Genomic DNA, 27,319 nt, shown 5'->3' on the forward strand with positions numbered 1-27,319 from the left:
TTTAAAATTACGTATTTGGAAAAAGTGCAGGCCAAAACAATGATGTGCTGATTCCCTTTCTTACTTTTGGGGAACGGTCCCAAATGGTCGATGTGCAGTGATCGGAACGGTATTGTAGATGCAGCACTCTGGGCACGCCGCTATATAACTCTTAACGTACCGCCTCATTCGATGAAACCAATATCTCTCTGAATCCGCTGCAGAGTCTTCTCAATTCCGAAATGCCCTGAGTCATCATGGCATGCTTTCGTGATCCGCCATCTTATCGCTTGAGGAATTACCAAACGCCGCTCGCCATTAATCTTGCGATATAACCTTCCTCTCTGTAGCTCGTAATCTTGTTGATTTTGCTTTGCGGATGTGGATGTTGACTTTAACGTTGTTGCGATTTCTTGCAATTTCTGATCTTGCATTTGCATCAAGAATACCCAATCGCTGCTACCTTCAGTGGTGACAGCTAAAATGCTTTCGGCTACCGTTTGACACTTACTTGGCGGTAAGCTAGGTGCTCGGCTCATCCCGTCGACATGCTGCATTTTATGGCCTTGCCGATGAACAGTCTTAAAGTCGTACTCCTGCAGTCTTAACCACCATCTAGCAGTACGCGGGAGGTTTGTTGCTTTTGTGGTAACGATAGCGTTACAGTCGGTTACCACAGTGAACGGCTTGCCGAGAAGATACATGCGAAATCGGGTTAACGTTTCGACTATCGCAAGTACTACCAGCTCGTGACTTGGAAACCGTGCTTCTACTTCGCTACACTGGCGGCTGTAGAAGAAAACTGGTTTTTCCCCGTCGTCTTCGCGCTGGAACAGAATTCCGGATAGTCCTACGTGACTGGCATCCGTATGTACGTCGTGCTCTTTGTGAGGGTCGTACAAAGTCAGTACCGGCTTACTAGTTATAGCCTCTTTCAAATTCGTGAATGCTTCCTGCTGTGGTGTTGCCCATTGGAAGCTAACGTCCTTCCTCAATAGCGTGGTTAATGGGGTTGCTATCTGACTGTATCCCCCTAAAAATTTTCGGAAGAATCCAGTTAATCCCAGGAATTTCCTTACCTGAGTTACGTTTGTTGGCTGTGGGAACTCTTTAATACACCACGTCTTCGCCTCTCCTGGTGCTATACCCGCGCTGGAAATCTCGTGTCCTAAGAAGCTGACTTCACTGGAGAGGAACACGCACTTAGAAGACCGCAATGTCAAACCGTCTCGCTTCACCGATTCCAAAACCTCTTGTAGTACCGTAATACAATCTTCGTAAGACGATGTGGCTATAATTAGCTCGTCGACGTAGCTAACCACCTTGTTTCGTGATTTGAGTGTTGATATAGTTCGTATGACCATCTCTTGGAATACCATCGGCGCGTTTACTAAACCGAATGTCATCACATTGAATTCATACAAGCCTTCGTGTGTGAAGAATGCTGTGAATTTCTTGCACTCTTCTTCTATGGGTATCTGATAATACCCGCTGGTCATGTCTAACGTTGTGAAAAATCGCCCGCCACTTAACTTTGACAATTGTTCTTCAACCACTGGCATCGGAAAATGTTTCCGCACGGTTACCGCATTTAACGCGCGATAATCTACGCACATTCTGCTCTCGCCGTTGGCCTTTGTTACCAGAACTACGGATGCTGCATGGGGTGATACACTGGGCCGAATAATGTCGTTAGCCAATAGCTCCTTCAATATCGTTGATCTCTTGCTGCTTCGCGAATGGTACTTGGTACCGTTTACCTACAATCGGACCTGGAGTAGCAACCTCAATGTTCATCGACGTTGTCTTGCATCTGCCCAGCGTGGAAATACCCTCTGCGAAACAGACATCGTAATCCGCTAACAGTTTTTGTACCTTCTGCCTTTGGTCCTCCTTCAGATCTTTATTAATGTTAAACTGGTTCCTGGTTTTAATTTGCAGCATCATTGACCCTGCGTCAATGATCAACCGTTTATCCTGCCCGCACAGCACATCTCTTCCAATCAACAGATCATAATTGAGCATGTTGTTCGGGACCTCGTACAGATTTGCCTCAATGACTTTGTCGCCAAACTTGATTCGCATTTTTACAATTCGTGTTACCTCAACAATTGAACCACCAAACCCTTGCAACCGTTGATAAGTCGGCTCCGTATGTGCGTCAGTCATAGTAGCTGACTGCCTTATTAGCGAGTGATCGCTGCCGGTATCTATTAAAGCTTGATACCTTACCCCTTCACCTTCGACTTCTTCGACGATTGGCGGAATACACTTTTGCTCACCTATGTTGCTGTCGATCTTAGCAACCGTCACTTTTGATTCCGCTGTAAACTTTTTTGTCTCATGTCCAACCTTTGAACATTTACTGCATCGTGGTTTCTTCGAAGGTTGTGGACATTTTGCCGCTATATGTCCGAATCCGTTGCAATTGTAACATTTAACACGTTTGCCTTTTTCTTCAGCCGAAACCGGGCTTACATCGGATGAGTTAGTACTTGGAGTGACACGTTGTCCATACCCTTGTGTCGTCGCACGCATACTTTCCAGGGACTGCCTTAGTTCGTTGCTTGTTCGCACATTCATTGCCCATAACGTTCGCGTGAGCGTAATGTCGTTTAAGCCGTTGATAACGTAGGAATTTATTGATTCCTCATCAATGGCGCCACGCCTTCCTATCGCCAGCATTTCATAAAAAATATTCTATGAGTGTCTCGTTTGGTTTACGCCGTCGTGCTGCCAACTCCCGATGAACGTCTGCTGATGTAACTGTATACGGAAAGTCCTTCAACCCATTTGGACAAATTCCGCCCACGATTTGGACACAGGTTGCGCTTCTAACCAATTCTTGGCAACTCCTTTCAGCTTGTGTTGAACTGCTAAAAGCACGGTTTCGTTTTTCCAACAGTACACTTGTAACTGCTCTACTTTCGTTACGAACTGCTGCGCTGTCATCGTTTTCCGTACCGGGTCAAACTCTGGAAGGACTCCCACTACTTCTGATACACTTTGCGTATGCACCATCTGCACTGGTAGGCCTCGTTGCGGTGAGGGTTCAGGAGCCTCTACTCCGCCCTCCGTTGCTGTTCCCGTTCTTACCGACTCATTTCCATCGTTGTTTCGTGCCGCTGCTTCTGGCTTTAGCGCCAGTTCAATAGCTTTTACGGAGTTCGCCAAACTTAATACAAGCTCTTGCAGCTGGTTGAATGGCTACTCCCATGGTTAAACTGATGATACCTCCTGCAGTTCGACCTCGTCTGTTCCTAACGCCTCCATAAGGGCTGCTACTTTGTGCGCTTTATTGCCACTAATCGCCAACTCATACCTCCGCAATAGCGCGTTTAATTGCGCCACATTTAAATTTTCCAGTTTCACCCTCGCTGCTGTACTCGTGCGACCTGTACCTTTTCCTTGCTTGCCACTTCAAAAAAAATCTTCCTCAAACAGAAACACCACAAGCCTTTTCTTCCGTAGCCTACTTTGTTCGTTGGCGTCGGTTTTTTAAAAATCTTCTTCTACCGCAATTCCCCTTAATTCTCGATGTTTCTATATGCACTGCTTGCTATCACCCCTTTTCCTTTCTCATCAGTAGCTGAGCGTCGTTGTCAATTCCTTTTGCGTTTGTTTTTCCCTGTATGTGCCTGTTCGTTGCACAGTCGTTGCTGCCGTTTACTCTTTCTTCGTTAAGTCGTTTGCTTGCGTACCCGCCGTTGGTAATTTGAGCGTTTATGTGCTATTCCGCTGAACCTTCGTTGCTCACTTACACTTTTTGATCGTTCTTTTCTTTCGCATATGGCGTCGATGTTGTGAGCGTGTGTGTGCGTTTACGTGCCCCTCACTCGCTCCGTTTACACCTTCTCATTTACGTCGAGTGTTCTGCTGCTGCGCCACCGCGTTCGAAATATGTACGTATGTGCTTTGGGTTTGTTGCACAGCTTATTTCGTTTTTCTTGTGACGCACCTCCGTATTGTATTCACGTTTTCCTTTGTAAATTTACTTACAATTTTTAACTCCTGTAGGCGTTCTCGATACCCGCTTCTGAATCTGTCAAGATGTAATCCGGGTAGTAGGATAACAAGTAAAATAGATAGTTTATTAATAAATTATATGATACAGAGTTAAGTATTCAATTCGATTGTCCGGTTATTGAAACGTTCCGCTTGGCTGTTCGTACTTGACTGACTGCTCGCTCGCTCTCCCCATTCTCACTTTACATATGTGAGACTGCATTTTCAACAAATGCTTACATAAACAAGTAAGTTTTAAACACAAAACAAAACCGACTTCAATTCCCATATAAAAATCTAAGATCATCGTTAACCTCTTCATGATCCAATGATCTTATTTAAACCAAAATAGAATGGGATTACCTGTGAAGTAACACCTTTCCTTTAAAAAACGAGTTATAGTAATCGGTTAACATGGTCCGTAAGTTGTGCGGTAACATATATATAAAAAAAAATAATAATCTCATTTTTGTGAAGTCGTTTAAAAACAAATACACCAGCAAGCTTTCAGCGTCAAATGATTTCAGGGTAAAATTGGCAAAGCTCCCGATAAACTTAAAGGATTAAATTAAATTAAATCATCAAAACAGTTTCAGTCCTCACATTAAAGCTAAATGAGAATAAAGTTTGCATTGTGTTTTCTTGTTTTCGTAGACATTTGAAGAGTAGGGGTGCCGCGGAATTTTTTAGCACACCAAGGGTGCTGCGGCGGAAAAAGTTTGGGAACTCCTGGTGTAGACTGCACTTTGCAGAAGGTATACGATGTAAAGTACGAGATATCGCATACTTGTTATTGCCTAACTGGGTGAGCAGAATGGTGAGGCTGGGGTATGTAGCAAGAGCTGTCAAAAGTTAAAATATTCTAAATGCTCTAAACTGCCCACAATATGTAGCTGTGGTTGTGGTGTTATTATTGCTTATTTAGCTGATGTAGCTAGCAAAATAGCTTGTGGCTGTGGCACTACATTCTGGTTTGCCAGTAACAACTATTTTTAATTTTTTTTTCAGAGTAGAAAGAAGTGGTGTAATCCGGAGTAACAATGTTAAAGCACAACCAAACCAAAAAGATAAAATTTTCGTTTTATAAAACATTAACCACATATTCGCACTGAAATAATATGCGATGAATGGTCTGCGATAAGATTTCGTATGAGAGGAAACTGACAATTCGTATGTGAGTGCCCATAGCAGAAGTGGGTAAGGTGGAGGAACACAAATAATAATTAAAATTTCCTTTTTTGTTTTAATTTTTGTATAGCCCTTTTAAACACTATATTTAAGAGGGACCACAAATAACTGTAATGGGTTTAAATTTGTTCCAAATAAATCAACATGAAGGAGTGTTCGGAAATATATGATGTAGTACACGATCATCTTTTAGAGATCTATTCATTCGTGCAATAAACCTAAATGTTAGAATTTTTGTCTTTTTCGTCAACTTTAAAATTTATTTCATGAGTTCTATGTTTGCTCGCAAAATAATACTTTTAAATTTGATTTTTCTTTCAATAAATAATGCTTATTTCTTATTTTTGTAAATATATTTCTTACTATATATCTAATACATAACGCAATTTTTTACGAAATCGGTCCATAAATGCGATCTTTCAAAATAATTTGACCCTGGCGCCATCTAACGGGTAATTTTTCTGCAAAAGTATTCCTGCGAAATCATAAATGAAATACATAATAATAAGTCGTATAGTTCAGGTACTAGATATGTTTTTGTGAAAGCAAATTTCAGAAAAATTAACAAAGAACTTTCAAAGTTATCTTGGCCAATATATAGAGATGACGTGGAGCGTAGCGTTGAGCACTTTAATGATACTGTTTTCAATTTGTTTCGAAAGTATGTGCCAAAACGTAATATTGTTCATGAAGAACCAATACAATTATGGTTCACTAAAGAGCTTAAAAAATGGAAAATAAAAAGTCACTTTCTTTTAAACTGTGTAAAAGAACGGGCTTACACAGTGATTACGTAAAATACTCAGTTTTGCGGCATAGCTACTTTGCATTAAATAAAAAACGTTATAAGTCATATTTATGTAAAATCAAGAAGAATTTAATCAACAATCTTAAATCATTTTATGGTTTCGTAAATTCAAAGCGTAAAGTATATGGTTTTCCGTCCGCTATGCATTGTCGCAACACTGTGTCTAGCGACAGCTAACTCATTGCCAACATGTTTGCCAAGTTCTTTAGGTCCAATTATTCTTTAGACTTCCCTATAAGTGGAGACTATCCCTACGAGCTTTGTCCAATCTTCTCTGCTTATATTCCAGTATTATCTTCCGATGAAGTTTTACACAATTTAAAAACCTTAAAAGCGTCATTTAGGCCTGGACCTGATCATATTCCGACTTGTTTTTTTAAAAACTGCGCTGAGAACATCTGCGAGCCTTTAACAACTCTAGTCAATTTGTCACTAAAACATGGCGTTTTTCCGTCAGCCTAGAAGGAGTCTTTCATAATACCACTTCATAAAAACGGCAGCAGGTCCTCAATAGAAAACTATCGAGGCATAGCGATGCTCTCCGCTATCCCCAAATTATTCGAAGCAATTATTGTTAATCAGCTGACATATTCTATATCTTCTTCAATTTTACAATCTCAAGCTTGCTAGTTTTGCCTCTGAAAATTACTGACGAGTGTCGACCACTCAGGTAATTCGCCGACCACCGTTTGAGTCCCTGTGGGAGTGAGGAGGCCTCTATATCTTCTAGTAGCGTTGAATGACTGACAGTGTCGAACGCCTTGGACAGGTCCAACGCTACTCGAATGGTTCTCTCACAGGGGCGGTTTCGGTTTAGGCCACGAGTTATCTGAGTGTTTATGGCGTTAACTGCTATTGTTGTGCTATGCACTTTACGGAACCCATGTTGATGCTTCGCTAGGGTCAGGTGGTTCGTAAAGTACGGGGACAGCAGGGCCTCTAGTGTCTTCGCTACCGGGGAAAGGAGAGTTATCGGGCGATAAGACTCTCCTTTGTTGGCTGGTTTTCCCTGTTTAAGCAGTGGGACCACTCTCCCCATTTTCCAGATGTCTGGAATGACGTGAGTGGCCATATACAGGTTGAGGACCTCCGTTAGGTACGCTACTCCGGCAGGACCCAAATTTTTCAGCATCAACATGCATATTCCGTCGGGTCCTATGGTTTTGGAGGCTTTCGCCTTCCCGATGGCTACCCTTACCTCACCGCTGGTGAAAACAAGAGGCGCACTAGGTTTTGGCATTTTGTGCAGCCTTCTGGTCACTCGGCGTTTGGCTTTATCCACCGGAGGATGCAGAATGAACTGCCGGCTAAAATAGCTCGCGCATCTCTCCGGGTCCGACGAAGCGTGGCCACCAAAGTCTATCTCGACTCTGTCGTCGCGCTTCGTCGGGTTGGACAACGACCTCACGGTTGACCAAAGCTTGCTCACACCAGAGGCGAAGTTGCAGGTCTTCAGATGCTCTTCCCATTTCTTCCGCTTATGTACGTTCACAAGTTGCCGAATCTCCGAATTGAGATCCCTAATACGGGGATTTCCGGGATCGGCCTGACGAAGGTTGTCGCGCTCATCAGCTAGAACAGCCGCTTCGGCAGGAAAATTCGGACGTGGATCCTTAATACATCCTGCTGGGATGAAGCGAGCTGCAGCAGCGGTGACAACCCTGCGGAACCCTACATGAACGTCGGTTGGTATGGGTAGTGCAGTGAAGGCGCCCTCAGTAACATCCGTGAAGCCTTTCCAGTCAGCTTTGGAAAAGTTGACATAAGTCCGGTGATCCACGGAAGCAAAGTCGGCAGGTGTATCAATCGAGATGACTATGGGCAGATGGTCTGATGCTAGAGTCAGCATAGGTCGCCATGATACGCTGTTTATCAGACCAGCGCTGAGAATTGTTAGATCTGGCGAGCTGCAGCAGCTGCCCATAATCCTGGTGGGTGCGTCGTCGTTCATTGTGCAGAATGTCGAATCGTCTATTTGCTCAGCCAGATGTATTCCCCTACGGTCATTTGACAGGCTTGAGTGCCAAAGATCGTGGTGCGCGTTAAAGTCACCAACTACCATACGGTTTTCACCTCTGAGTGGCGCACCTATTTCAGGGTGATATCCTGCCGGGCAGCTGGTGACAGGGGGTATGTATACGTTAAATATTTCGAGCTCAAATACGTGCTGCAAAAGGGGGTGATCCCTTGTGGTGGTGGATGGCGGCGTCGCGGGGGAGGGCTGAGACGGGGCAGCACAGCAGGGGCCCACATAGTCCCTCGTCCAATCTCGCGTGTTGCGAAGTCCTGAGCAAGCCTTAAAGTGGCACCAGCCGAGGCAAGAGTTGCACTTGACTGATGTCACGTTACGATATATTCTGGACTGACAAACAGAGCAGATTGTCGGAGGGACTAGGAGTTGCCGGCGGCGGTGTGTGGGTGCTATTGTGTTTGTTTGTGTGTCTATTGTTGTGTTGTGTTGGGGTGTGGGTGTGTTGATTGTGTGCTGCCCAGGCGGGTGGTGGTTTGCCGTGGAGGCGGTCCGGTTCGCACAGCATGGGGCCACGAACGACGTGGTCCATTGCCGGTGCGTACGCAGGCCCGAGCAGTTACGGAGGTGACTCCACCCGTCACAGGCATTGCACATGACCGAGGTGGAGTTTGTATGCAGTCATCTCTGGCATAAGCAGCAGATGTAGATTTCGGGGTTAGATCGCCGAAACAACAGCCCTTGGTCGGGTAAAACCCGAGTCATTCCGGTACGTAGAACCGGCTGTCGTGGGAATGTAGAACCGGCTGTCGTGGGAATGAGAACCGGCTGTCGTGGGAATTCGTACTTTTGTGCACTTATATGCCTGTAACTTAGTTGATTATGAACCGAGTTTCAGTTTATTGCCGGGTTTAAAAAGAAGAAGTTTTGGCCCTTCGAACGATATAGATGCGAATAAAGAAGCCTTAAGAGATCTGTGTGTATTTACCCAGCAAACAATCAAATTCAATTTTGGTGAGGATTTTACGAACTATTTTATAAGATAACCATACTAGTCCTAAATCGATTGTAAAACTAAGTTTAATAGCGAAAAAAACGAGTGTTTATTTTCAAAAATCGGACGAAAGTTTACTGAGTTATTAAACTTTTTAGAAAACAAAATTGTTTGGCTATACAACTCAAAAATTTTTGCTTGACAGTTTTTTTTTCAATTTAACGTTTTCTATGATCGCAAAGTATGGCCATCCCGACAGCCGCATTAAATATGCAGGAAAAACGCTTTAAACGTCCCATTGGTTAATGCTGAAAATTTCCTACCGCCAGTGCACACATATGTGAAACTATAGTGACAACACTTGGGCTTCAGCACTGCTGAAATTCTCAAAAAGCGTTGACATCCTAAATGATGTATACTTCGAATATACTTTCCTACATCTCTGTCTCCATCTGGCATCACTAGGGAACTATTGGTCTATGTGGGGCGGTCAGCCAGCCAGAATAACCTAACCAAACCTTTATTTTGGCGTCACTTAATTTTGGGAACACCACTTTAAGATGACAAAAATCGTTGCTATTTATATCCAATATATTTTCAAATTAGGGGTATTCTCGTAGTCTTGCAAAGCTCTTGCACGGTGTATGGATTACACGAAAAAACCGGTTTTCCTATGGGACAGCTTTGCGAAGTATACATCATTTAGGATGTCAACGCTTTTTGAGAATTTCAGCAGTGCTGAAGCCCAAGTGTTGTCACGTCTTCAAGATTATTAAACTCTCAAGCTCCGAGATATTTCAATTGTGTTTGATACAGCAGGACAATGGCATATCATGTGCTCTAGGGTCTCCCTTGTTCCCGTCACCATGCATTTCCTGCAAACTTCACTGACAGCAATCCCCATTTTGCTTGCGTGTGCTGCCAACATTTTATGTCCTGTGAGGACACCTATCATGGTTCTGCAGTCTCTTCGTGCCAGCGATAGTATAAACCGGGTTTGTGTACCGTTTTCTAGTCTGCTCATGACTTTAGCGATTTAGCAGGTGTTTTACGCATTCCATCTCGATAAAGTCAGCTTATTCACCCTCTGGCCTATTTTGTTATAAAGATTTTTTAGCGGTTTCGGAATGTTATTCTCTGGTTCTAGAACCAAGTGGATTCCACGTTTGACAATCTCATCTACAATTTCGTTACCTGTAATGCCCTTGTGGCCGGGGACCCAATAAATATGCAGTCGCCTGGTTGCTGCTGCTCTATTTATGGCCTGATCTAAGGGCATTTTGTGACGTAAATTGGTATGAGCTTATAGTCTTAATCGCTGCACCCAGGAATATATTTTTTTATGTATGCTACCGCATAACTTTGTTCCACGTGAACCGATTTCAATAATTCTTTTTTTTTTATCGGATATCTAAGAAATAGTTAAAATGTAATCAAATTTTCTAGTACCGTTATCTCTAAAACCAGAGTCAATCTGGTAAAACGGGGGATGCCATTGAAATTAGAAATCCTAATTAAGTGAGTTCAACTTTCAAAATCTTTGCTCAAATTTACAACTTGCACAGGGTAATTATTCTTTTGTTTTCTATTTCAGGGATCTAAATGTTGATTCCTCGTCTAACTTTAGAAGCACTTTTACACTTATATTTATCGATTTTTAAGGAGATTACGAATAGAATCATATATAAAACATAGGTGTGCCCTTATTAAAAAATTATAATTTTTTTTGAAAGTGTACCCGTTTTTAGATGTGCCCATATACATGCACACCAGGGAGGCTAACTCGTGGGGAAAATCCTCAATTTGCGGGGAATTCGAGTTTGCGTGGGGAATCGGGGAATTGACCATTATTTGTGGGGAATTTCAGTTTATGTGCAGATTCGGGAGATGAACTGCTTTTTGCGAGGAATTAGGTGTTAACTACTTTATTATATTTTGCTTCACTGATTTCATAATGAGGTAAAACAGTCGCATAAGAAGTGCAACTGCAACTAGAAGTACTAATTATACAATCCTGGAAATTACCCAAATTAAATTTGATAGACACACTTTTTTTATGTGGAAGAAAACCGTAACACTTTCGGAAATTTTAAAACGAAAATGTTTAGGCACTTGAAACTTGCACTTATTCGAATTTGGTGGGCTACAAAACTTCAAACTCAAAATCTTTCTAGAAAATGTAATTAAAAAGCTCGAAATTTTTACGAAAGTTTTTAGTTTTTATTTTCAATATTACACAAAGTTTGAAACTTGGATTTATACGGTTCTTGTTAAAGAATTAACAAAATTTTTATAAAAAGAATAAATCAAATTAATACCAAAAAAAAAAAATAATTTTGTAAACTTGTCAAAATTTTCCTTTATTTGTTAACTAACTTTATAAAAGTTTGGTTTGGTCCATGGTGAAATAATAATAAGGTGTTGTCACTTAGGGGGTGGTTGTTGTAATTTTGGCAATTTCGGCATACCAGCATTACAGTAATGCCTACTCTATTCGTTCCAATTTCATTTCTGGGCAAAATGGAACAAAAAATGGAGCAGACAATTTTGTAAAAAAAGTATGCGTAGGTATCACATACTACGTTTATACGCACGTATTATTTGCAAATAACAATTTGCAAAATGGTAAACTTTGCCGTATAAACGCTGAGTTAATTTTTTATTTGCAAATAACTTAATCACGCAAATCCGAGCGATTCTCAAAATTTTTTTTATATTTTTATTTTAACATAAACATTATTTTATTTTATTCTATCAAATTTTGTTTTATTATCTTTTTTTTGTTTATGGTATTTCATATATTCAGGGTGAACTAAAGTACTCATATTTCTATATATTGCCGGGTAAATTTTTTCTCTTCATATGGATAGCACTGTTCTCTATCATCTTAACAAAAAGCTGTTTCTAATATTACGTTCAAATTGGCCCCATTTAACTTGTTAAATTAAAAAGAGCTTTTTGGAAAACACAATCGTCCACATTGAACATTTGGAGTTAACTTTGACGGTTGTTTGATTACCAATAAAAATTCGAAAAAAATATTCAAAATCAAGTTTTTGTATTTCAATTTGTTTTGTGCGAATGTCTGCTTCATGATATTAACGCATACGGATAACTTAGAGACCTAAAAAATGTTTAGTTCGTATGCACTAATTATCTCTGGCGTACGATGAGACCTCATGGGAAATAACTAATTACCGCCGGGGTCTCTATTTTGGCGGGCAGACATGCATACAATTTTGATATTTTTTGATAATTTTTAATATTTTTCAGAATATAAATTTTTGGAACGTTGCCGTGTCAAATGAAAGCTTTTGGGTGTTTCTGATTGGCCGGAGCGGAAAGCTTTCTGATACAACTCTCCGCTGAACTGGTTTTCAAACGAGTTAAATGATTTAACTGGTTAAATTTTCCAACAACAATTGCATGCGATTTAACTTGTTTATGAACATGTTTTGTTCATTTAACTGGTTCAAGCCCATTTAACATGTTTAGCTCGTCAATTTGAACGTAGTACATGAGCTGTGAAAGCAAACTAAGGATATATGGGAGGATATACCTCCAGAATTTTTACAGAGATACAAATAAGGTACATATGCCACATCGCATCCAAGAACTGAAACAAGCAAAAGGGTACTGAACATTGTGTTAGTAGTTCTTTTTTTTTGTGAAAATTGTTAAAAAGTTCTTAAAAATATATGAGTGCAAAACTGTAACATCTGCCTTAATTTACATTTTTGTCTGCTGTTTTTTTTATTGTTGTTGTATTGACTTCAAATCGTTCTGAGAGAGGGAGTAGGGATGTACCAACAAGAATATACAACGAAAGTATGAACGTCGTTAGAACTTGGAAAGAAGTTTTGCTCGTCACTGTATGTACATACAAATTAGGGTGCCCATCGAAAATGCCTTTTTTTAATTTCCTGACCCTACCCCCTAATTTTATTCGTTTTTATGAGAAATATTATTGCCTATTTTTATAAATTTTTTAAAGGTCATTTAGAGGTCGCGACCTGTAGATTTAGGTCAGAAAATGCGATTATATAGTTTTATGAGTTTTTGAATGACTATTTTTGATTCAATTTCAAAGATCGAATATGATCGGAGAAGAGGATATATGGGCCTTTAAAATGGTATATAATAATCTATTGGCGGACTTGGCTTGTTGGGATTTTTTATCGGGTAAAATAAAAGAAAACCATATTTCTCTTAATTTTTTAAATTTTGACCAACGATATATTCCACAATTTCAAAATATGTAGTACTATCTGAAATTAAATCTATTTTTAAATGAACTGATAGCTCTTTTATTGCAAGGGCATTAAAATTGTCGAAGTTAGGCGAATTTTCTTAAATACGGCCGTGCATTTATATTGTTTATATACCGGGCCTCCAGATTTTTTGAGCAGTGTGGCTAAGGAATTCATCAATATTTATTCAAAATTTATATATACAATAAAAATTTTAGGAAAATGGAGGGATGGCATTAGGGTTGCCAACATTTTCTAAGATATTTATAGCACTTTTTCAAAAAAAATGGAAAAAATATAGTACACTTCAAATAAATATAGTATTTTATTTAAAAGAAAAAGTAAACACGATTTTTAAGTGATGGAAAATTTCTTCCCGTGCCAAAGTTGTGGGAATAGAGAATAGAAATGAAATAGTTTTAAGTAAATTTGTTAATTCTTTCTCAGTTATGTTACCTTTTTTGATTATAAACCCACAATGACCTTTTACTTTAAAGAATATTTCATTTAATATTGTTATTTCAGAATAAAGGTCATCCAATTACTGAAATATATTTGAATTTATAATTAAAGGAATATAGTATTTTTGCGTACTATATTTTTTCCAACAGTATGTATATAGTACGCCGACTGAAAAAATAGTACAGTTCTATATATATAGTACGGTTGGCAAACCTGGATGGCACCGCCCACTTATATAGACCGATCTCGACCACATTTGGTACACACATTACGCTTAGGCTTTTTAATCGCCATATTGAAAATTTTGGAAATCGGACAACAACCACGGGCTCCACCAACGTAACGGTAATTTCAAAAAACTCAAAGCTAGCTATATTTTAGGGGGAGCAGGTTTTGTCCGATTTAAAAAATATTCAAGACGGAACTTAAGGAGGCTAAACACAATGTGTATACCAAATTTGGTAGAGATCGGTCCAATAGTTTTTGAGATTCGCATATATCACACAAGTGGGCGGTGCCACCCCCATTTTCCTAAAATTTCTTAGAAAACCACTTATTTGCTTTTGTGACTAGTGCCAATCCAGCGACTTTATTTGAGCGATGCAAGCGTAGCTAGCTCGTCTGTGCGTCAACCATTCAGCAGCTACATCAGGGGGCACTAACTCGTCCCAGTCCACATTCGAGCGCCAAATTTTCTGCAGCCATATTTTAGAGCGGATTGTACAAGGAGCGATAAGTCCAAGCGGGTCGATTATCTTGCTCGAATCGGAAAGGAATACGCGTTTTGTTAGCTTTTTTGGAAGCTCTTCTAAATTAAATGCGATTGAGAGCGAATCATTGTCTGTAGGCCAAATAAAGCCTAATGTGCGAATATCATTTCCTTCAGCAAGGATATGTGAAACCTGTTTCGATGCATGCGGTATTTGGTTTTTTAGCGGTTGGCAATTTGTCGCCCACTTTCGGAGCTCGAAGCCGCTCTGAGAGAGCACGTAAGAAACGTCCCTTTGAAGCGTAAATAGATCTTGAAAGGAGTCCTAACCAGTAAGTAAGTCATCCATATAGAAGTCGGATGTATCGACTTCAGTGACCTTTTGGTATGCATCGCCTATATCCAGCGCTGCTCGTTGCAAGGACTTCACGGCAAGATGCGAAGCGGATGCCACCCCATACGTCACCCTTAGAAGACGGTAGTCACGCAATGGTTTTGAAGAATATCCACGCCATACAATACGTTGATAGTCAACATCCTGCTCAGCAACGTGGACCTGACGATACATTTTCTCGATGTCAGCAATAAGACCATAGCAATGAGTGCGAAAGCGCACCAAAATCGAGAACAGGTCTTGTTGCAGCCGAGGGCCTACCATTAGAGTGTCGTTCAGTGAATTGCCGGACGATGTCTTCATGGACGAATTGAACACAACTCTGAGCTTAGTGGTGGTACTCGTTTCCCTGACCACTGAGTGATGCGGCATGTAGTAAGTAAATTGAGTAACTGGACCGGCTGGGTCCATGTGACCCAAGTCTATAAGCTCTTCATGAAGACCTTTGTTGGTGGCGAACATCCTTTCCATTCGCAGCAAAGCGCGAACTGAAAGAGGCAAACGTACGATGAAACGACCGTCTCCTGCTCGTTTGGTGGTATCTTCGAACAGCTTCTCGCAGTAAAGTTCTTCGGGCGTAAAATGCTTCTTTGTCTGCAACTCCTCGAGATCCCAAAACCTTGTGATGATTTGCGTTAGCTGGGTGTCACAATGAAGCGTAGATATGAAATCAGGTTGCTTTTGGGAAGAAATCGCGTTTCCAAACAACACCCAACCAAATGCCGTATTCTGCGCCATGGGAGTGCTATTTTTCCCTTTCCGGAGACCTTCTAGTAAGAACTTATCCATTTCGTCATACCTATCGAAACATCAATAGGTCCAGGCTTGGAGAAGTTAGGATCAGCCAGGGGTAAGTCACAAGTATGCGGCCAAGGTGATGAGGGTACAGCGGTAGTTGGAAGGTAATTAGTTATTTTCGACAAAATAAGAGTACTCATCTGGAAGTTTGAGACTAATGACCGGGGAGCTACACAAACCTTAACTTCTCCTTTGGTGCAACCTCCTTTGATTGATCCGATACCAGTGACGCATATTGACGATGAGCTTCTAGGAAGATGAAGGCGCTGGACGCAAGATTCAGTGATGAACGAAGCGTGTGAACCATTGTCGAGAAGTGCCCTAGCAGGTTGCCAGCGACCGGCGTGGTCTTGCAAAAAAAAATTCAGCGGTAGCCAACAAAATAACTCGATCAGCATCAGCGTAGTGCGAGGTGACATTGGCATGTTGACCGGTTTCGTTAACAGCGAATGCAGCCTGTTATAAAGCGTTCTCATTGAGCCATTAACTCGAGTTTATGGGCCATTTTGGGGTTTAACACTTAACTCTTCTCTTAAACTCGGATTTTACCATACAAGAAATTTCGTTAAACTCTCCTTAAACACCACTTTTATTTGGAGTTTATGCGAATGCAACCTTTTTTTGACCCGATTTGGTTTGCGTCTTTGATAATCCAAACCTGAAACCAACTTGCCGACAGTTTGTCTGTTCCCGTACTGCAGGATTTAATCAGAATTAGTCCGACGTCGTTCTGTGCACATAAGTCTAGAATATCAACAATCTAGCGATGCAAAAACTAAAAATGTGGCTCTATAGAACTTTTTGTGCTGATTTCAACCCTACCAAATTTATCTGGCGAAAGTAAAATATAAAGAAGATATCAATGGTTAATGTTAAATTTTCAGATTTTTTAAATATTAATATCTTCTGAACAACATAACCTATTAAAAAACTAATGACGTCAAAATAAAGGTAATTAATTTGTCTTTCATGTATGTATATAATTAATATGCTTTTTTATATTTTTAGTCCGGAAATACTAAAAAACAAAATAAAATAAAAATAAATTTTTTTTTAAATGGCGATTATATAAAATTAGTTTTCAAACTGGTTATAGTATATACGTCGCATAAAAGGCATTTAAATTATGTTGACATTATCATCAATAATTTTTTAATCGGTTAAGTAGTTTCCGAGATATTAAACACATAAGAAATGGATAAGTTGAACTCTTTAACCTCTTTTATTGGCTTTGGTTTTTATTTGCACCGAATAATTTTGGTATGGTTGAAATTAGCGTAAAAAGTTCTATCGAGCCTCATTTCTTTTTTTTTTTATAGCTAAACGGTTGGTATTCTAAACTTATGTGTGTGTGTGTTAAATCCTGTAGTACGGGAACAGACTAAATGAGAATAAGAAAAAGTAAACAAAAACATGTCAAATTAAACTCTGAGTTTCTTTAACACCCCAATGTGAACGCTTGACAGTAGTTCATAAACTCAAAACGTTAAACCTGAGTTAATGGCTCAATGAGAACGTAATATTAGCTGTTAAAGCTAGCGTGCAGTAGTGAGTGATGACGTCGTTGGCATATGCGACACGATGATGCGCTACGACATTTTGCCACCTGATGCCTCTTACTAAGGCAGTTCAAACAGGCACCATGAGTTTTGATAGCGGTTAGCTTAGCTTTTGAGTCGAGTTGGCCAAACTTTGAACAGGTATAAATTTTGTGCTCACCATTGCAGTACGTACTAGAGGGCTGCAAAGTTCCCAGCCAAACTGCATTTCTCACATTCAATCGAAAAATAGGAACACATTTTTGCGGTACCTAAAAAAAATGGGACCAAAAGTAGAGAACATCCCAAATGAGCGTACCTGAACGATCTTACTCGACGGCGCTCTCCTTCACCAAATACATGTTCCGCTATGCTCACATACTTAAGTATCAAGCAACCTGAACGTAGTATTTGGAAACTTCACATAGGAAGTATAGGGTTTGTATTCTACTTATAGCACGCGGAGACATTTTTTTGAATGTGATCAGGTTTGCATTGGTTCGATTTCCTAAAATGGGGTGTGATATTAAAGCGCTTGGCCTGTAGATGTTTATTAAGGTTTAATTTTTTTAAAGTGTTGCCACCTGTTAAATATTTTAATTAAAATTATTTAATAAGTTAGATCAGTTATCAAAGTATGGGTATTACTATAAATTGGTTTGAAAAGGCTCCATTTCTAATAAATATGTAGGAGTGATGCCACCCGTTTAAAACGTCAAATTCAACTAAAATTAAGGGAGTTAGGTAAATTAAATAAATACATATTTATGTACGTGAAGCAATTTTTTGTGAAGGAGATCAGATCTGCACAGTTCTTTCAAATTTAAAAAATTAGATGTCAAATTGACGACCTTGGTTTTATTTTTTGAAGTAAGAACTTTTTAGAGGTACAGGGTTAATTGATGCAATTGATATCGATAACAAGACCTATAAAAATATCGATTAAAAAATCGATGACAGATTCGTTAAAAATTTCGATAGCAAAATCGATAATAATATTGGTAGCAAACTTGATTAGAAAATCGATAAAAATATCGATAACAAAATCGAAAAATAATTGATAACAAAATCGATAAAAATATCGATAATAAATTCGATAAATATTCCATATAAAAATCGATAAATAATCGATAAAAATTAATGAATAATCGATAACAAAATCGATAAAAATATCGACAACAAATTCGATAAAAACATCGATAACAACCCCGATAGAAATATCGATTATTATATCGATAAGTCCCAAGAATCCCGAAAATCTATATTGTTATTATATTAAAAATATTACCTCTTGATAAAAGTGCACTGAAATGCCTATCGTTCGATGAAAGCGTTGCAAAATTTAACGCCACTTTAATATTTGATTTTTTCCGAATGCGGTAAAGTTGACCTTCAAAATTGTGTTTCAATATTTAAATTTGATGTAGTGTGACATAAAAATACCTTAAAGAAACTCATATGTATGTATGTACATTAGGGCGGGTCGAAAATCTAATTTTTCTCAAATCCCTTGGTAATAGTGAAAATATATTATATCATGAAGTCAACAACAAGCCTGCAAAATATTAGTATTTTATTTTAATTGTGAGAGCCCGCGCATCTACCGTCAAGTGACCCATAGCACACTAGTCGAATAAGACCAATTCTTGTTAAAAATTCTGGGTCCAGTAAAAAGGGTTGGTGCATATTATTAGATAATGAATCCGTTAACGCAAAAGATAAAGTCGAATATCATTTCCCGCAGCACTTTAGCTTACCGTTAATCTCAAACTTATCTATTTTCAAGAAAATTTTAATTGTTCTCTTGATAATTGCTCTGGCCTATAGTCAAAGGATGTAAAGAACAGCATTAATATTGCTGGCGTGCATTTAGATCGCTAGTTCTAAATATTCTAATCTTTTTTTAATATTGGCTATAGTTTGCGAATTTTTGCACATTTAGGAACAATTTCGGTAGCTCTAATAGAATAGCCATTATTTTCCATTATCGTGGAAAAATTTTGTTTATGCAAATGAGTATGGAAACACTGAACAGGCACAACTTCTAGAAACACTAATTAGTTTACTTATGTTTATGCATACAATTTAAAAATTGCAAATATAGCAAAATGACAAAAAAAATTTGTTTAAAATTATTTTATTTTAAAATAATTGGTTTATAATCTGAACGATTTTCATCATATTATTATCATAAATCAGTAACAGTAAGTCTCGCCTTCAATTTGATAATTATTACGTACTGATCGAGTAACATTTACCAAAGTTATATCGAAAAAATTAAGTGGATTTCCATTTTTTTTCTAAAAAAATGTCTCTTCAATTGTATAAATAACCTTTAAATAAAAGAACCGGATTACAGAAAACTGTGCCAGCGAGTGACTTTTTTCGTTCAAGCTGAATGCAAAGCAATATCGTCCAATTGGAGAGTCCTCAAAACGATTTCCCAGGATATGTTAAAGACTATTGCATTTACCTACAGACACTTTTTCACATAATGGAATTAACTAAAATATTTATGTATATCTAAACACTTATTGCACGTCCCCTACTTTCATATAACGGCAAATATAGAAACCGCTTCTCTGGTGACTACTGAAACCATTCCGCACTAATTTTCAATACTGCATAAATAGATTTAAAATGGGCGTTTCTCACCCTAATTGTATTATGTTAATGTATGTAAATACTTATATGCTTGAAACTACTATTAACTTGTCAAAAGATTCCTAATCTTTGACAATACATCCATTCACCACGATCTTGAAAACTGACCAAATCGGCGTGACCAAGTCCATGGTCATTTTAATATTATATAAACATCCGAAAACATCAAAACGTTTGAAATAAATCTCGTCTTACTTTTTTGTATTTTTCACTTGTTTGCTGAAGTAATGAAGAATTGAAAACTCATAAGGGAAAATTATAGTTTTTGTAAGTTTTATCTTAATATCGTAAAAACGTATAGACTTATTGAAAAATGATAAAAGAACGTGAGGTACTAAATTTAATAGCCCTTAATTTGATATATCGCCCTGTTTATAACAATAACGCATTCCATAGATATTACAAGCCAAACTTTCATTTTTAAAATTCATACACATTGATTCAATTGCGCGGCCTAAAGATAAGTTTTAAATTAATCTTTCTTGGCCAATAACAATTGGCTTAGACCTAAGACATCATAATATTACTATTACAATGCGGTCAAATAACTTTTATTTTCCCCCATACAAAATCGACCCAGCCTAATGTACATGTATACATGTATATGGGCAAATCTAAAAAATTGGTACACTCTCCAAAATAAAAAAAAATTAATGTTTACATTTGTGAGCACACGTATATATATTATATATCATTTTATTCGTATTCTCTTAATAAATCGATTAATATAAGTGTAATTCATTTTCATCAAGTGCTTCAAAAGTTAGGCGAGGAATAAACATGAAATTGAATACAAAGGAATAAGCTGGGTTCAAGCTGTTCAAGTTGTAAGTTTTTAGCAAAGGTTTTGAAAGTTGAACTCTCTTAATTGGGACGTTCTAAATTCAATGGCATACCCCGTTTTACCATATTGGTTCCGGATTTCGAAATAACGGTACTTGAATTTTTGATTAAATTTTACCCTTAATTATTCCTTAAAATTATCGAAATGGGTTCACTTTAACATATAGCTGATTAGTCAGATATGTGTTTTTGCGCTACAACTATTAATTTCATATCTGAATAATAAATTGTATGCGTGCTATATGTTAAAGTGAACCTCTACTAAATTTATACCTGCTTAATTGGAGGAGTTATAACGCAAAACAACGTCTCTGAACAATCAGTTGTATGGGAGCTAGATGTTGTAGTGAACCGATTTCGATGATTTTATGGAATAGTTAAGGTAATATTAAGAAACGGTTATGTGCAAAATTTTAGTAAAATATCTTCAAAACTCAGGGACTTTTTTATAAAATAGTTACAATTTAAGCAAAGTTTCAAGTACCGCTACCTTCAAAAGTGGAGACAATCGGGCAAAACTGGGGACGCCATTGAAGTTAGAAGGCTCCAATTAAGTAAGAGCAACTATCAGAACATTGGTCGAGAAAAAGTTGCTTTGATACCACTCTCGAAATATTCTGACTATAAGAAGAAGCATCATTAAAAGTAGTAAATCAGGGGTTTTAAACACTTCTGGAGACAAATTTTTTTAAGTATTTTACAGGTATATGTAATTTTATAAGGACTAGCAGTTATAGAAAGATTTAGATCGTTTCGACGTATTTTCCAAATGTGCCTTCAATTAAGGTGTTTTTGGAATAAAAATTACGCTCAAGATCGCAGAATATTTTATGTTTAAAAGTTAGTTTATTCTGAAAGCACACCTCTTGCTAAGGTATCAAATTATACTTAATTGTTTGTAGAATACAACACATACTTAAAAAGTTGTTAAAATTAAATGCTTCAAAACCTATACGCGATAAACCGAAAATTTTTAAACTTGTGAAATGTGGAGTTACATACTTTGAGTTACTTGGCATTTCGTTATTTTTTAATGCACACTTTTCTTACCTACTACATATGAAGTGTACACATAAGTGCTAAATGCCCATTTAATTTCAAATTAGAATATGGTGTGCTTCGAAAGTTATGACATAATTAATTGTGCCCCCCTTAAAAATTACATAAAAAATTCACTTGATTTCATTATTTTTTTAATATAAACACCGATAATTCAAAAGTTATGCAGCAAATTGATCCAAATTATTTTTGAGGCTTCAAGTATACGTCAATGACTTACATCCAAAAATAACCAGCTTGATTTAGTTTACAACAGTGAAAATAAAGCTAAATAACACAAAGGTTACCTGTTTTTTAGATTTGCCCATATATATAAAAAACGTATAGAAATAAACGTAAATATATTTTATGTGCACGAGACATATCATATTTCTTATATATATAAAAATTATGCTCTCAAACGAAATCTTCCTAAAGTACATGAAAACTTCACATGAAGGAACCTTTTACTTGCGGAAGTTTCACAACGTAGTACCCCTCTTTTATGTTCCTCTCTTTTTCGGAACATATTTTTGTTGAGTACTTTACTTAGTTACTCGGCGCTTAGCGACTATACTTCTCTTCACTATCCGCGCTCTCGGCGAGCGGAATAGAAGGAGGCGTATTCGCTAGAACAGGCTTTCCCTAAGTGGGTGAGGCGGCACCCTGGGGTGCCGCGAGGGTATTCCTAGGGTGCCGCTTGCGGCTAGAGTATACTAATGGTGCGGGCACATTTTTTAGACTTTGCATAGACAACGCAAGCGGTTTGATCAAACTTCAACATGGCGGCCAGAAAATCAAACAATTTTGATTTTTATTAAAGTTACCTTCAGCGGCTCCTCAAACCCCGTACACATATTTCGCTTTTAAGTGTAGTTCCCCAGTACGTTTTGTCAACGTAACATTGAGTCAGAAAAAAATAGCCGAAAACGTTCCTTTTCACAACCTCTTTCGGTACTTTTGTAGACGTAATCCGCGTTTCATCCACTTTTCTTCCCGTTTTCGGATTAATTTTCGGATTTTTTGCTGGCTGGGCTGTTCTCGTAACAAGCGCAGCAGCTTCGCACGTGAATATATTACTTATTCTTTGGACTTCACAATCACACTGTGAAGCAGCGAATCAACACGATTTTAGAGGCAGTCTTCTCGTGTTAGTGATGTACTAATTCGCAATGCAAATCGAAGAAGAACTTTTGATGAGCGAAGTACTTGAGACTTACACCACTACCGACGAAATTTTTAAAGCTATCGACAAATTTGTACAGAACAATGGTTTGAAATGGAGCTAGTGTGCGGATGTTTGCAGTGGTTGGAAAAACGAAAGAAGCGATGTCTAGGATGAAGCAAGGGGCAGAAAACGTCGCGAGAAGTCACTGTATGATCCGTCGGTATTCCCTGCCGACTAGGAAGATGCCGCCACTAGATTTAAAACCTGTATTGGATGACGCTGCGAAGATAACAGAGGCCTGCGAAATTAAAATACATCTCTGGTTTTTTCTTGCACGTCGAGATTTTTTTATTGGTGACATGTACATTTTAGAATTTCTAGCAATTTGCATGGAAACCCCATAAATAAACAAAGTAAATCAGAAAAACGTATGTAACTTCGAAGTTAACGCTAAGAAAATTGATAACAGCAGATTTCACCAGCAATTTAAATGGAAAATGATTTTTTATTTTCTATCAATTTCTATATAAAATTCAAAAAATTAAACTCATTTTTCCCTTAAGTTGCTTTCGTGAAATTGGCTGTAAAAATTATTTTCATAGTGGTAACTTGGAAGGTTTAGAAAAAAATATTTTGGAATATTTTCCCAACATTGAATCTGAGGATGTCTTCAGCTGGATAACAAACCCGTTTTCATGTGACCCGAAAAGTAAACCTACTGAGATGACAGATAAAGCTTTTGAAAACCTTCTGGACATCAGTGACGACAATACTTTGAATATTAAATACTACGAAGGGAGCCAAGAGAGTTCTGGATGCAAGTGTATGCAGAAAACACTGCTGTTGGCAAGATTGCATTAAAAATACTAGTGACTTTTAGGCCCTTATTATGAGTTGCATTCGATTTTCGATCTTCGCTGGTTATCGAAAGTGAAATTCGCATTATGAGCTATGCAACCGCGTCGAAATTTTCGTTGAGTATCGAATTTTCTGCCGAACAGAATTTTGCTTTCGATGGTGCAGCGAAGTGTTAGAAAATTTTGAAAAGTGTATGATTTTGCATTTGTTTTCTTACTTTTTGCCGGCTAGACACTAATTTTAAAATTTTCGTCGTGAATATTTAACACAAGCTCGAAAGCCTGGTTTTACTTTTGAAAGAAAATCCCAATACTCAGTTGGCACGATCTCTGAGAACAAAATCGTAAGCTGTTGATAGTTTTAAAATATTTTAAATAGATTTGGCTCCCAAACGCTTCTTTAGACAGTGGGAAGTTTTTAATAAATCCGTAGACAAATTTCTTAAGTATATTTTATGTCAAAATATATTCGAAAGACTACACTTAAACCCTCTTAAACATTTTCTACTCCTGGCCAGTTTACCAAGCTCATCCTCTGACGAATCGTTGAACCAGAACTTTGTTGTACTCATTTTTACCACGTTTTTATAAACTCGCTTTCGTTTTTATTTCATTTTAATTTGCACAAATTTACATACATATTGTTGCTTGCTTGCCTTCTCGGCTGCGTCGATTTCGCTGTGGAACTGGGTACGCTTGCTGTTATGCACTCGCTAGCTCATCGGAGTTGGGTGGGTAGATTTGCCCACAAATTCGCACGCCGCAGCAACTATAGAAAAAAATAATCGTACCCGCTCTGTGAACCACTGACTGTGATCATACCACCCTTATTGCACTTGCCAGACCTTAAGCATGCCAGAAATCCCCTAACCCTACTCGTCTGCCCCCGCTTCGTCCTCTGTCGATCCCCCCCTTCGTACAAGTCTCGGTTTGCCTCCAACTGAATGAGGCCGGCCAATCCGTCCCTCCACAACCATAGCCAGCCTTGGCTCTTGTGACTAGCCCCAACTGCACCCTCACCCCTTCATCCGAGTTCCCCGCTTACCTCAATCCTCCCCTCCCGTCCGTCCGTCTAAGGTTCCACCAAGAAGTTCCTTCATCACATACTTCAATCTCGCTTAACAATTCATCTCGCTTTTATTTGATTAAAATAAATTTACATTTCAAGGTACGATCTAGCACGGATAACGTTCAACGCATGGAAAAAGCAAAGCTACCGGGCGCTCCTACTTCCAGGTGTACGCGGAAAATCAAACCTAATAACCTAACACCTAAGACGTCTTGGTATGATGGCTGCTAGGCTGCGAACCAACTACGTTCGCTCAACTTAAACGTTTTTGCTCACCTAAGCTTCTCTTATTCTATACGCCTAACGTTAGCAGGTTTGTATTCCTGTTCGGAAACACCTTGCTTAATTACTAAAAGCATACATGCACATGAAAGTATGCGTTGAATTCACTTGAACAAATGCAAATTTTTATTACTATTATTATTCTTTTACTTGTATATTAATAAGATCCTGTTGTGCGTGCAACAAATGCAAAATCTGTTCTATCTTATTATTAAAATGGAAATCGATCTGCTACAAGTATTACGGAACTCGCCCTTAGTCGGGTCAGACTTCGACACCGTTTGCAATCGCCCTTGATATGCTAATATAACACGGTCCTTGCTCTTTGGCGCGACCCTATCTTAAATATTTATCATGCACAGCCGCGTCTTCTGGTCTACATGGATGGCACCTTCGTGGTGGATATCTAGTCAGTTTAGCAGGATGTGTATGTACGATGCAAATATCACCGCTCCGCTACAGCTACACAAGCATACATACGTGGGGACTCCTTTGCTCACCAAGCAGCTACAGCTTGGACTTCTCGGCCGCTCGATTCGCGTCCCGCCTCTACCGTCCGCCGACGTGTGTATTGGAACTGGACTCGAGGATTTTCGTCGCCAAATAAAGGCTCGCTTGCAGAGTTGAACAATTGTCCGCCGTGTTAGAGATTGACACTGTTTGATTCGCGTATACTTTATTAAAGTTTTACCAACTTCGACGCGCTCGACTGTCCCCAATCAGGCGGGGTATGTATCTTTAATTTTTACTTAGAGATTCGGCTGATATTCTGCGATAAATTAAAGTTACCTCGCTGCTGTCCGTCTTCAAAAAGAAAGAATTTTTCTTTTTCATGAAGTTAGCCGACCACGGGTGACAGGCACATTTTATGCGATTTCACAACAGCGAGCTTTTTGTCAGGTACGCGAACTGCGTTCGTAATATGTTGCTATCGCTATTACTAATATGCGATGCGAACACATTGTTCGCGTCAAGCGCTTTAGCGACCGTAACAATATGTATGTATGTATAAGCACACTATTTAGTTTGCTCGATTTGTAAACAAAGCTTCTCAGCGGTGAAAAATATATTTATGTGAACCAGCGCTATTCTTCATCGAATGAGCGTCATAATACCAAATGAAAATTCGTTCGATCAAATGCAACTCATAATAGGGGCCTTACTTTTACATTTCTATGTGAAACTGCATTTTCAACAAATGCTTACATAAACAAGTAGTTTTTAAGCAAAAAACAAAACCGACTTCAATTCCCATATAAAAATTCAAGATTATCGTTAATCTATTCAGGATCCAATGATCTGATTTAAACCGAATTAGAATGGGACCACTTGTGAGGTAACACTTTTCCTTTAAAAAAAGAATTATAGTAATCGATTAACGTGGTCCAAAGTTATACAGTAACATATGTACATAAAAAAAAAAAAAAATTATAAAAAAATATTTCGACGAATTGATAGCCTTCTCCTTTTTGTGAAGTCGGTTAAAAACAAATCCACCAGCAAGCTTTCATTGTCAAATAATGAGAATTATAGTAATCGGTTAACGTGGTCCAAAGTTATGCGGTAACATATGTACATACATAAAAAAATAATAAAAAAATATTTCGACGAATTGATAACCTTCTCCTTTTTGTGAAGTCGGTTAAAAACAAATTCACCAGCAAGCTTTCAGCGTCAAACGATATCAGGGTAAAATTGTCATAGCTCCCAATAAACTTGAAAGAAATAATGAAATCATCAAAACAATTTTAGTCCTTACAATAGGGGTGTCGCGAAATTTTTTTAGCACAACAAGGGTGCCAAGGTGAACAAAAACGCTAGAAAACTTCAATGTGAAGCCGAATATCTTCCGATGCAGACCTCTAGTACGTCACACTAGCGCTTTAGTGGTATGAGTTAATATAGATCCATGTGTTTCGCCTTGGCTACAGGTTGAGTGGAGAACGCTTTTTGCGGTGATGGTTTTAGTGTTGCGGACATCACTGGCACCATCTCCAAAGAACGAGCTCGAGTTTCGAGAAAGTCTCGAAGTGCGGTAAATGACGGCAAATCGTCTGCCACAAGCGATAACTTCCACAGCTTTGGGGTTTCGTAGGCTAGGTTTGACACTGTTAGGTGAATAAGCCAGTCATCCCAGAACTCAAGTGGCCGACCGAGTGCACGTAGCGCTCCAACATGCTGTAAGGTTAAGTTTAGCACGTGCTTGATGGCCTTGGCTGAATCCTTTGTTACTCTCTCAATCGATGATAGCGCTTTGGTATGGCTGTCAACAATAATTCGTATTACCGTATACCTTGAAGTCAA

General features: G+C 38.5%; 1 protein-coding gene across 1 annotated transcript; it reads right to left on the bottom strand.

Moving 5' to 3' along the window:
* Nucleotides 1–14,689: 14,689 nt before the first annotated feature.
* On the bottom strand, nucleotides 14,690–15,547 carry LOC118756103. The gene has a single exon (XM_036490894.1). It carries the CDS (start codon nucleotides 15,545–15,547, stop codon nucleotides 14,690–14,692), a length of 858 nt encoding a protein of 285 aa, XP_036346787.1.
* Nucleotides 15,548–27,319: the final 11,772 nt, after the last annotated feature.

This window comes from Rhagoletis pomonella, unplaced genomic scaffold (assembly GCF_013731165.1).
Source record: "Rhagoletis pomonella isolate Grant_MI unplaced genomic scaffold, Rhpom_1.0 Rhpom_scaffold_00002, whole genome shotgun sequence".
In the NCBI taxonomy this organism is placed as follows: domain Eukaryota; kingdom Metazoa; phylum Arthropoda; class Insecta; order Diptera; family Tephritidae; genus Rhagoletis; species Rhagoletis pomonella.

Excerpts from the sequence above, each read along its gene's own strand:
- LOC118756103 (XM_036490894.1), bottom strand. The coding sequence starts at position 15,547 with ATGGATAAGTTCTTACTAGAAGGTCTCCGGAAAGGGAAAAATAGCACT.